Source organism: Pongo abelii, chromosome 14, assembly GCF_028885655.2.
Source record: "Pongo abelii isolate AG06213 chromosome 14, NHGRI_mPonAbe1-v2.0_pri, whole genome shotgun sequence".
NCBI classification, from domain to species: domain Eukaryota; kingdom Metazoa; phylum Chordata; class Mammalia; order Primates; family Hominidae; genus Pongo; species Pongo abelii.
The window spans coordinates 107,448,098-107,460,941 of record NC_071999.2 but is presented as its reverse complement, the minus strand read 5'-3'; the positions used below and the strand labels follow the sequence as shown (position 1 = coordinate 107,460,941).

Genomic DNA, 12,844 nt, shown 5'->3' with positions numbered 1-12,844 from the left:
AATAAACCTTGAGATCTATTAGGGCAAGCTACTGATGTTGATATTCTTCTTCAGAGTTGTTTTATCTGTTCTTGGCCTTGCTATTCTTGCTCTACATTATGAAAATTTAATTCATTTTAGTAATGAGATTTTAACTGATGTTAAGAACATCTCTATTCAGTTATTCTAACCTTCCTTAGTGTTTTCCAATAATGCTTTGTAATTTTCTCCAAAGGTCTTCCACATTTTTTGTTAGATTCATGCCTATATATCCTACAGTTTCTTTTGTGAATGAAATAATTTCAATTAAATTTTTATTGATGTAGGAATAATATTAATTTGTTTATATTGACCTAATTCATAGCCAGCAACTTTACTACAATTTGTTGTTTGTGATCATCCATAGACTTGATTGGAATTTCTATGTAGATAATTGTATCTTCTGAAACTAAGGTTTTGTCTTTCCATGTCTAATTATCATATCTCTGATTTTTTTCTTCTTTTATTATCCTGGCATGGGTCTCTAATAAAATGTTGAATAGAGGCAGTGATAGTGGACATGCTGGGTGTTTTTCTATATTTTGATACGAATGCTTATGATTTCATCATTAATGTCTTTTGTAGGTTTTTATAGATGTCTTTTATCATGTTAATAAAGCTCACTTCTATTTCTAGGTTGCCAAGAGCATTTCTCATTATGAGCTGAGTATTCAATCTTCTTCTACATATATTGAGCTGACTACACAGACTTTCCTTTTTAATTTCTTAGTGCAGTATATTAGAATAATAGATATTTTGATACTGAAACTATTTTAGATTCCTGAAACACTTGATTTTGTAGCATTACTTTTAATAAACAAATCCAATATGCTGATATTGTGTTAGGAATTTTCAATCATAAGGATAGTAGTTCTATGATTTTATTTTCTTTTACATTGCTAGTCTGATTTTGTTAGGGAAGTTACACTTCCTTTCACAAATGAAATAGACATATTTTTCTCTTTTTCTCTTCTGTGAAAGAGTGAATAAAGTCCCTCTGGAACACCATCTAGGGCTATTGTTTGCAGTGGGATCCCTGGTGGAGAAAGGGAGAAGAGAGATCTTGATTAATGACTTATTTTATGGTTTGATTATTATGGTTTGTCAGTTTCATGGTTTATTGCTTGCTATTTATAGAGTCATTAATTTTAACTAATGTCTCACATTTCCACAGTTTTCTCTCAGGATCTTTATAATCTCTATTGAAACTGAAGGTATAATCCTTTTTGCTGCCAATATTGTTTATTTATAACTTTCTTTTTTATAGAAGTAAATGATTTCTGATGCTAACTATCTGGATTTTAGACCAAACTTCACAGCACAGGGGCACAGTCCTCTACAAGATTGCCCTTACTTGAGATACCAACTGTAAGCTCAGGGGGTTCCAGGGCCTCCCTGACATATGACATATCATATGGCTAATATGGTTGATATGTCATATGACATATCATATGACATATCAACAGGCTAAAAACTCGGGGGTTTCCACTAGCCTTCTCAAGTTTGATAATTTGCTAGAATGACTCATAGAAATCAGGAAAGTGCTATACTTCTGATTACATTTTTATTAAAGCAAAAAGGTTGCAAATCAGAGCCAGCCAAAAGAAGAGATGCAGAGCGAAAGGTATGGAGGGTCCTACATGTGAAACTTCCTGTTTCCTCTCTTCATGGAGTGAGGATATATCACCCTCTCAGCACATGGATGTGAAACAATATTCAGAGTGCTGACAACCAGGGAAGCTCACCTGACTTTGTGCTGAGGCTTCTGATCGGGGTTTCCTTAGATAGGCATGATCGCTGGAATCATTGGCCATGCACACAAGGTTGGAGTTTCTGACATGGCCAGTGCTTATGAATGATCTCATTGCCATAAACTACCAGGATCACCATAAATAACAAAGATACCTATCAATTGGCAAATTCCAAGGATGTAGAGGCTACTTCCCAGGAACTTGAGACAAAAGCCAGTCAAATTCTTTATTTTTCATTCAAAGAACCAGCTTTTAGTTTGGTTGATACTAACAGTTTCTAAGGTACCTGAAATTATTGGTTCGTTCCCAATATTTTGAAATATTAAGACCCTTTATTTCTTCGTTTTTTAAATTTCTCCTCTCACCTTTATTATTTTTTCCTTTTCATTTATCTCTTTGGTCATCTTAAACTTCTTTGAAAATTGTTTCTTACTGGGGTTCTCTGGGTAGAATATAAATCATTCTATTATAAAGATACATGCATGCATATGTTCATTGCAGCACTATTCACAATAGCAAAGATGTGGAATTAACCCAAATGTCCATCAGGGATAGACTGGGTAAAGAAAATATGGTACATATACACCATGGAATACTAGGCAGTGACAAAAAGGAATGAGATCATGTCCTTTGCAGGGACATGGATAGATCTGGAAGCCATTATCCTCAGCAAACTAACACAGGAACAGAAAACCGAACACTGCATGTTCTCACTTATAAGTGGGAGCTGAATAATGAGAACACTGAATAGCTGAACACGGACACAGGGAGAGGAACAACACACACTGGGGCCTATCAGGAGGTGGGGGGAGGGGGAGCATCAGGATAAATAGCTAATGCACGTGGCGCTTAATACCTAGGTGATGGGTTTATAGGTACAGCAAACCACCATGGCACACATTTACCTATGTAACAAACCTGCATATCCTGCACATGTATCCTGGAACTTTAAATTTAATTGAATTTAATTTTAAAATAAAATAAAATAAAATAATAAAAACAACTAAATTATTGTGAAAAAAAGTTTGACAAAATTAATTTTATTGAAAGTAAATTCATATTTTGAATTTTAGAATTTTGTTTTCTTTCTCAGATTTATTTAAAATCTTCGCATGCTGCCTCATTTGGCTTGGGAGATTTTCTTATTTATCTCTTTCTCCCTCTGTGATCACTTCTACTTTCTTAGGGATATTGCAGTTGCCTTAACCTTGATCCTGTGCTCCACCATCCAGAGCCAGGTTTTTAAGTGTCATTTGGAGATTGCTAGCCCCTTGATATGGGTGATATCACAGTTCTTGTCCCTAGTGTATAGTCCATAAAAGATCTTGTTCTGATTTTTCAGATAAGCTGATTATTTCTCCTCCTGCCTCTGGAGGCCTGCAGCTGCCTATAAGGTCTTAGCCTTGGGTAGTTGGTCTCACTGTCCTTTCCTCAGCAGAGAAACCCATCCTAGTCCCTGTCTTTATGCTGTGAAGTTTCTCATCTTTACCTTATCTAAGGTGCCTTAGTCTCCTCACCCTATAGGAAACATTTGGGTCCAACATTGCCTGATTCTTGACCTAGCATATGTTTTTGTTGCATTTCTGGTCAACAAAGAGGTTAACCTCTTTAAGAATTCCTTCCTGCCTCTTTGGTTTCCTGTTTTTTCCTTTGATCACAGTGTGTTTGAAACAGAAGGGGTTTCATAAATCATGAATTCATTTTGCCATCTTGCAGGGAGTCCTCTTTTCTAGAAAAGTGATTTCTGCATTCATCTGAAGACATTTGGTTTTATGATATTTGTTAAAATGAAGAGTCATTTATTTTGGCCCCAACAAAATCTGACACCCATGTTTGAGTTCATTAATCACAAAAAAATGACAAAATGAAGAAAATAATCAATCTTGCCATAGCAGCAGTCTTTGACATTATTGTTGAGTTTAATTTCATTTTCTGGGAAACTTCAAGTAAATAGGTTTCTGCTGACAATTACTTTTTCTGTGTGTTTCTAAAAGATTTGGACATTATCTAGTTAGCTAAAAATATAATACAATAATGACAATCTGGACTACTCAACCATCCATCTCAAAATTTGCTCTTTATAACATACTGATATACACTATAAGCTAAGAGTAGGTGATTTACAGACAGCTCCAGACTGATACAGGTAATCAGTAATCACTTTTTGTTGTTATTGAATCTGAATTTCATCTAAGGGAATGGGATTGCCTGGACTGATTTTCTTGTGAGCTTTGTCCTGTAATCTTTCTTTGTGATAAATATGCATTTTTTTCTCATGATATCCATCATGATTCTTTGAAATTAGAAAACAGAGACTGCAACATAAATATTAGATAACACATTTCAAATATCTTTCCACTCATGGGCAGTGTCCATCTCTATCATTTTATCTCACAGGCCTGTGTTTACGAGATTAGTTAAACTCTGCTCTTGCTACCGGTAGAGGGTCTTGACTGCAAGTTGTCCGGGTTCTTGATGTTTTGAATAAAGAATTGAACAAAACACACAGCAAAGCAAGGAAAGAATGAAGCAAGGAAAGCAGAGATTTATTGAAAGTGAAAGTACACTTCACAGTGTGGGACTGAGCCCAAGCAGCAGCTCAAGGGCCCCAGATACAGAATCTTCTCAGGTCCAAATACCCCCTAGAGGTTTCCCATTGGCCACCTACTTGGTGTTCACCCCATGTAAATGAAGTGGTGGCCCGCAATCAGAGGCTGAGGTGAAGTTATGAAGTTACATTCCTAGGCAAGTGTCTGGTTGGGAAAAGCAACCAATCAGAGGTACTTTCAATTATCCATCTGTCGCACAGAAAAGGTGGGGGTTTGCCAAGGGAGTAGCCCCTGGTCCTTTTGTTACTCAGGCATGGAAAGTTAGGGTTTTTCTTTCAGTTTAGTTCTAAGAAGGCAGTGTGAAATGGACTTAGGTTCCCTGTCTCCAGACCCTATTCCCCTGCCTCATTATGGCCACATCAAACCAGGTATGTCGGTTGAGCATGCATTCTCAACAGGGAGAAAAATCACCTCCGAAGGGGTAAAAATATGTTCTTAGTTGGGGGGTAGAAAATTCTCACTCTTTTATAATGCAGATTGCCATGTAGACCAAATAACAAAAGTAGAGTATGTAAAAAGATATATAATATGGTAGAGGTATCAAAACTCCATGAGGTGGTGATTAAGAACAAAATCTCTAAAAGGCTTCTTAGAAGAGGTGATTTAAAAAAAAAGATTGGGAAACACTGCTTTGGGGTATTTGTAAGAAGAAATAAATATTTCTCTTCTTTTTTCTATGCATTGTTTCTAAGTTTTCTTAAAGTAATGCAAAAAAAAAAAAGAAAAGTTTATTATACTCTTAAAAATTTTGTCTTAACTCTTAAAAAGTTAAGTTTTAACTTGTAGGTACTCACAAAGGTGGAATGCACTGCAGAATGTGAAACAGAAGAAGGGTTCCAATGAGACCTTCTTGGTGCGGGGGCTGCAGACTGAGGAGGGCCAAAGCAGTGGAGGGCTCCCAGGCTAAGAGTGACAAATGGAAGCCACTCTTCCACTTTTCCACAGGCTGCCTGCTGAATGCCTGAGATTTGCAGAAAGCCTTGAGATTGGACACCTGCTCAGGTGACTTTGGTGGGAGCCCTCCAGGCAACTAGGTTCTGCAGAGAGCCCAGTTGCCTTCTCCCTTTTAGATGGCTCCCAGCATGCCCCTGGCAAATTCCACCCTGTCCAGCTACCATCAAGGTTGAGTTCACTGCAATAATCTGGAGCTGCACATTGAGAAGTGGTTACTAGAGCTTGCCTCCACTGCTTCTATTTTGGTTCTTCTGAACTATTATAGTCCTCTGAATTTAAGTCCTATACCAAACCCCATAACCTACACTGAAATACTTAGTGATCATTTAAACTAATTTGATTTTCCTAATCACCTTCTTTAAATCCTGACACAGTTCTTCTCTATGACAGGATAACCCATACCTTCAAGTGAGTTAAGCATATTTTTATGTGCATTGTTTTTCCATAAAATGTTATCACTTTGGCATTAACATTTCAGAGAGCTAGAGTGTTGGCTTGTAGAAGTTAACAAATTATATTCAAAGCAAGGCATTTGATTCCAAGAGAATCTGGAATCAGGAATTCTAGGGGAAAATCAGTGAGACTATAGATATTTAAATATAATCACATAACAATTTGCTAAATCTTTTAGTGCCTTTTAGTGTCTTTCAAAAGAATATCATTTTCCCACAGAGAAAATTGTAATGCAAACAGATCCAGCTGCATATTTTACTATAAATTATGCTCATTTAAACAGTTCATTCCATCTGTCCTTTTGATAATATATGCAGTTAGTAAGGTGATTAATTGTATGTATACATAATTAGACAATCTATTGGAATATCTTTCAGACATTTATTAGTAGTTTTCTTTAAAAAAAACACTTTAAAATGGATCACCACTCTTTTTTTTTGGAATGAAAATCTCAGTCTGAAAATACAGGTGAAGGGAGAGATGATGTCATGAGTGCCTATTACTGCTTCCTCTGCTAATACAGCAACCAGGTCAGGCATGTGGATGGGACCTTCATGACACATCAATTTCAGTTTCTCGTGAGATTCCCTAGTATCCATAGGAGAGAGAACAGGTTCAGGTCTTCCCCATATCATTGCAAGGCCAGAACTAAGAAGCCTGTGCTAGAGAGGAAGTACCTCTCGCAGGACTTGCAGCAAAGTCTGAGTCCTCTGGTCCCCTGAGGCCACTGCTCAGGGCAGAGAGCATTTCATTTCCTGCAGAGGAGCTGGACCTGCCTGCATGCTGCTTGTGGTCCAGGAGCAGTCCACAGAGTCCTGTGGGTCTCAGTGGGCCAGGAAGGGAAGCTCACTAGAGACCGAATTACTCCAGGTGGAGAAGGGGGTCAATAAATGACTCCACTCATTTCTGGGAAATCCTGTAATCAAAAAGCCTTCTTCAGATGTTCAGCAAAGGAGCTACGGCTTTTCAGGTCTTTCGCCTCCATAAACTTTGGTGCCCTCTACTACCCCTCATTTGCCACTGCTTAAGATAGCATAAAAGACAAACGACAATTACATCAAAAACATATGTCCAGGGTGAAGGAAAGAAAAGTTAACTCACACACGAAGGGAGACTCAGAAATTGAGGATGAAACTCAGAGAATCAAGACAAATGTCTAGTATAGGGATTTCCCAAGCAAGTAGAATTGATGGGAGAAAGAATAGTTTGTTGTTGTTGTTGTTGTTGTTGTTGTTGTTGTGTAAAAATTAAGCAGGGCACAAAATAAAATTTCTGTAACTTCAACTAAAAATGTCCAAAAAATGAGTTAAAAAAAGGGCATAGTCCTTGAGAGCTAGTTTTTAATATGAGAGATGAAGTAGGAAAAAATAACTCAAAAAGTGGTAGAGATATGATAATAAGGGCAAAGTAAAATAGCCTATCCACACAGCTATGAATAATAGGAGTCCCTGAAGGAAAAAGGGAACAGATAGAAGAAAAGTTGTCATAAACAACAGAAGAAAGCTTACCTAAATGAAAAAAAAAAAACCATAAATCGACAGACTGAAAGAGCTCATTAAATTTTAGTGAGATTAAATGAAAATAGATGCTTATTCATGTCCTGGTGACCTTCCTTGGTTGCAAGCATAAAGAAATAACCTTGTTCGGCCTCTTAACAGGCGTAAGTAACCTGAAAAAGTAAAATAAATGTATTGTGCAATGGATGACTCATCTACAATATTGGAAAGTAGAAGGTAATGAATCAATATACATAGACTACTGAGAGAATAGAACTGCAACTACAGAATCTATACACAGACAACATGTTCATCTGTCAGTGTTAAAAATGCATTTTATATATAAAAGGACTAAGAGAGCATACAACCCTTTATATTTATTTAAGAAAACTACTTTAAAGTGCGCGAATCACAAGATAAGTCAATTGCAATCTCAATGACTAGATAAAAGAAGAGAGAATTGATGGGCATTGGATCTCAATAGATAATAATAAATATGTCAAATAGGGATCTTTGAAAAAAAGAGAAATGATAACATTCAAGAAACTACTAATAAATTTGTAAATGATTTCAGCAAAACCAGGACTTAGGAAAGGGTGTGGTATCAATGGAGAGTGGGATGGTAAACGTGTACTATGAAGTTTGCAGATGTGTGGGGTGGAGGGATGAGTGAGCCAGCAATTTAATTGTGAAGCAATAAGAAAAAAGTATTGGTTTGATGTCTAACCATTGAGAATTAAACCAGGGGATTAGAAAACCCAAGTCGAGTGTCCAAATTAATGAAGGGGGAAAGAAATTAGCAAATAGTTGACCAAGTTAAAAATAGACAAGACAAAGTTAAAAATGAAATAGCAATGACATAAAATAAACAGGAAGCATAAGATCAAGTATAACTGGTACATTTTGTTTGAGCAAGTTGAATTTTCCTATCAAAAACCCTAGAAAATCTGAGTATGTTTAAACACAAAATAAAATTGTACACTGCTGATAGGAAGCACATACAAAGTGGCCCTGCAAGGTAGCTAAAAATCATTTCTACCAAACACCTAAAATATTAAAACATTTTAAATGTTCAACAGAGTGTGCAAAAAATTAAGGAAAATTCTTGAGGCCAAAAATTAAATGTGACTTGAGTCCAAAATACCAGGTGGGCCCCAAGGCAGTGGCTGCCCTGAGGGCATTTGCATATCCTTGTGGCCAGAACTTGCAGTTTTCAGGAGTGTGTCCAGGACGGAAGAGACTAGAGGCCTGTGCAAAGTGAAGAGGCAGAAGAGAGGCCCCACATAACATCAGGAAGGAAAAATCCCATCCCTCAGAGGGAAAGGATGGGATCATCAGTCTGGACCTTGACCCCTGGCAGATCAAAAATGTTATCTCTGGCTGGGCATGGTGGCTCACGCCTGTAATCCCAGCACTGTGGGAGGCCGAGGTGGGTGGATCACTTGAGGTCAGGAGTTTGAGACCAACCTGGCCAACATATTGAAACCCCATCTCTACTAAACATACAAAAATTAGCCAGGCGTGGTGGCGTGTGCCTGTAATTCTAGCTACTCGGGAGGCTGAGGCAGGAGAATCACTTGAACCTGGGAGGCAGAGGTTGCAGTGAGCTAAGATTGATCATGCCACTGCACTCCAGCGTGGGTGACAGAGTGAGACTCTGTCTCAAAAAAGAAAAAAAAGGTTATCATGTTATCTCTACTGAATTGTGTAAGACAGCCTGCCCACTCGTGGGGTTGGAGCTCAAAATCCCATTACGTCCAGAATCTGAGAAACAGCAGCCAAAAGTTGATTTAAGGGGGACCCAAATTTCTAAGATGACCCAGGTTCCCTGGAAGAACCAATTCTTTCTGGAAAAATATGTACCCTAAATGCAGGTCTTGAAAATCTAGAGACAATCAATGATTTCCTGGCAAAATGCAAACTGCCAAATTGATGGATGAGATAAGAAACCTGATCTGAACAGCATTGGACAGCTTTGCTCCACCATCACCAAAAGGCCTGTGCCCATGTGGGTTTCCTGGTGCTTTCTGTCTACTTTTAAAGGTGTGCTAATTCTTATTTTATTTCAGAAGTTATCATACAAAAGATAAAAACTGTACAGTACGAATGATAAAGCTAGCATAATCTTAGCCAAAAACTGATAATTATATACAACTAAAACTATAGGCCAATTTCACATAAAACAGTAACTGTGAAAATTATAAATAAAATATATTACCCAATAAAATCCAACATGTTAGCATTATCATCTAGAGTTTTTTTCCAAAAATAAATAAATGGTTAACATCAGGAGCTCTTGTGATATATTTCATAGCCTTAATGAATTAAAGGTTAAATCCTTTGAAGGAGAATAGCAAGAAAAGGAAAGTCTTTAAACGTGATAAAAATTAATCACCAAGACTCATTTCAACCACTATATATGAACGCTGAAGAAACTTTCATTGAAAACAAGGAGCAAGTTATGGATTCCTATTATTACCATTTTGTATTTAGCAACCATTATATAACTGTACCTTTATAAATAATGCATTCATATGATTAACTCCAAAATAAATCTTAAAAATGAAATAATCTTATTTTATTTCCAGATGAAATTGTGCACATTTCTAAAAAACTCATGAGACTTTATGAAAAATATTAGAATTAATAGAATAATCTAGTAAAGTGGGTACGGAAGGTCAATATAGAGAAATCAATAGCTTTTCTTCCCACTGGAACTAACTGGGTAGAAATAGTAAAAAAGAAAAAAAAATACATAGATAGAAAGAGAGAGAGAGAAAGAAAGATGGATATTTAGGATATTTATATGGAAAAAATTTATTAAAGAGTATAAAATACAGTTCAAATAAATAGGAAAAGAGTGCATTCCTGGATATGAAGACTAGTATTAATCTTCTTAAAGTTCTATTTTATATGTAAAAGGTAAAGAAAATATCGTAAAGTTGTAGACATATGTGAACATGTAAATTTTATGTTTGTATCAAACATATATTGTAACAATATCAAAGTTAGAAACCAGACTGTTGGCTAGGGAAAAAATGTTTGCAGTATATATAGCAAAGATTATTGTCCTCAATACCAACAACTCCCAAAACGCATAAGAAACACAACATAACACCATATAATAGTGTCAAGGTTATGAACAGTAACATTTAATTACTTTAAAAAGAAATTAAAGTGATTAATAAACATATAAAGAGATGAGCAACAATAAGTTTGATTACAATGATATTGGCATGGATTTGAGACAAGAAAACTTTCCTGTATTGCTGAAGGGCAAATGATTTCTTATAATATTTTGAAAGTAATCACTTTAATATTTTCTAAATTTAAAACACACAAATCTGTCTTTGCCCCAGCAATACCAACTTTGGAAATCTGTTTATAGGTATGAAAGCCTCAATAAATACTGGTATTGAGGGAGGATGCTTAGTGCAGCCTTTTTATTGAAGTAGCAATGTGCTTAACTACCTTCCTGATGATTCCTGCAAATACCACCCATCAGTGAATTAGTAGAGAAAATGTTGAGTTACATAAACGTTGAACACTATGGGAAATTACGCAGCTGATAAATGAAACATAGGACCTATATCCCTTAATCTGGAGGGATATCCACGATTGTTAGTGAGTCAGAAAACAAGTTGCAGCGTGATACATAATCTTCCTGCATACCCAAATCTTTATCATTCACAGTTCACATAACTTTAGGTAATACCAAGAATGCCTATTTGTCTTTAGAATTTTTTTTCTTTCCAGAGTAAATACCTGTCACATTATTTTTAACAACTTCTCATAGAACTGTATATAATATTTATACATAATAATTGTATAGAAAGTATGAACTTGAGAGAGGACAATGACATCTTTAAAATTAGAAATAGTGCTTTCATAAATTGCAACAACTGTTTTTACATCTTGTGTAAAAACATGTAACTGCAAGCCTGTTTCTGTGATTGCATGTGTGTGGATGAAGATGCAGATGATCAAGGAAAGAATATACATGACATTAACATGAAATGCCTGAGAAACGTGGGCAAGGGAGTTCATCCACGTGTTTTGTGGACTTAAGATCATTTCAAATTTAAAATATACTACCTTCTTAAGTTTTTTAAGGAGGGAAATGGCAATTAAAATTGAAAAGCAACTAGAATCTACAGAAATGGTAGATTTGAGAAGTGATGCTAATTTCCTCTTCACATCTAAATTAACTATCTGCAGTGCCTTTACTGTTTCATTTCTTAAAACACTATTATTAAAACTGCATTTTCCCCACATGTTCCATGTGTGAGTGGAAGAAAATCCCTTCTGATACTCCACATTAGTCTAGAAAAAGAGAAGCAAGGTCTGCTATATTCCTATCTTCAATAAATCATGTAGTGTCTTCTCAGGGGGACATATTATGACTAATCCCAGTAGTCACCCTCATAGTCTTTAATTAGAAGTTAATCTTCTATTGCAAATTTTAATTCCAGTTGCAATCTCCTTTACAAAATGAAAATTCTTGTTCATAGGACATGTAAAGGAAATAACATGCTGTCTTTATGTGTGTGTTTTATAATATTGTTATTTGGAATAGTAAATTCATAGAATGCATGTGAGAGATTAAAAGATCAAATAAATGTGTTAATATACTAATATTGATCATTAATTTTATTAATATTGAAGTAGCATATTGATTTATTTGCATATGCACACATAGATCAATTGCTTGGTATGAAATCCCAATTTCTCTTTTGCCATGTGGCCTAAAGCATAAAGGAATAAATGATATTTTAACTTTTAAATTTTAGTTTAATTAGGTTAATAATATGTAAGTTGTTATTTTATAATATGCCATGTACATTAAATAAATTTTATCTTAAAAAATACAATATACAAAAAAATTCATCCTTTTGTGTACATAGAAAGTCTTTAAATAATAATGGTTTTAAAATAATATCAAATATAGATAATAAAGAAATAATGCCACTCACAAACATTCAAAATTGTAACATGTTTTTATAATTGTTTGAGATTGTTTTGGTCTACTGTGTTCTAGTTGGTATGTTTCAAATGCATTTTTAAAGTAAAATGTCATTCTTGACCTTATGGGGCGCCTTAGTGTATATGATAGTGGCAAAAATTCATACACTGACAAATATGTGAAATAATTTAGAATAAATTATAGTTTTGAATTTCAATTTCAATGTTTCTTTGTTTCTCTAGGTGGCTTTTACAGTACTTTTTGATTTGGAAGCACTTCTGAAGATATGGTGTTTGGGATTTACTGGATATATTAGCTCATCTCTCCACAAATTCGAACTACTACTCGTAATTGGAACTACTCTTCATGTATATCCAGATCTTTATCATTCACAATTCACGTACTTTCAGGTAATAAAAATAATGCCTATTTGTCTTTAGAAATTTGTTTATTTCCAGAGTAAATACCTGTCACATTATTTTAACAACCACATAGAATTATATATAATATTTATATATAATAACTATTATGGTAAGTATGAACTTGAGAAAGGCACAATGACATCTTAAAAATTAGAAAAGTGCATTCATAAATTGTAAC

General features: G+C 35.2%; 1 protein-coding gene across 7 annotated transcripts in view; it reads left to right on the top strand.

Annotated features, from left to right (window-relative positions):
- The window catches only part of NALCN (sodium leak channel, non-selective), a 365,066-nt gene that overhangs the window by 163,543 nt on the left and 188,679 nt on the right, over positions 1–12,844 (top strand). For all 7 annotated transcript variants that reach the window (XM_024231054.3, XM_024231061.3, XM_054529197.2 and 4 more), the window contains exon 12: positions 12,487–12,654. In XM_024231054.3, the coding sequence (XP_024086822.1) occupies positions 12,487–12,654 (168 nt within the window). The remainder of the gene's footprint in view (positions 1–12,486; positions 12,655–12,844) is intronic.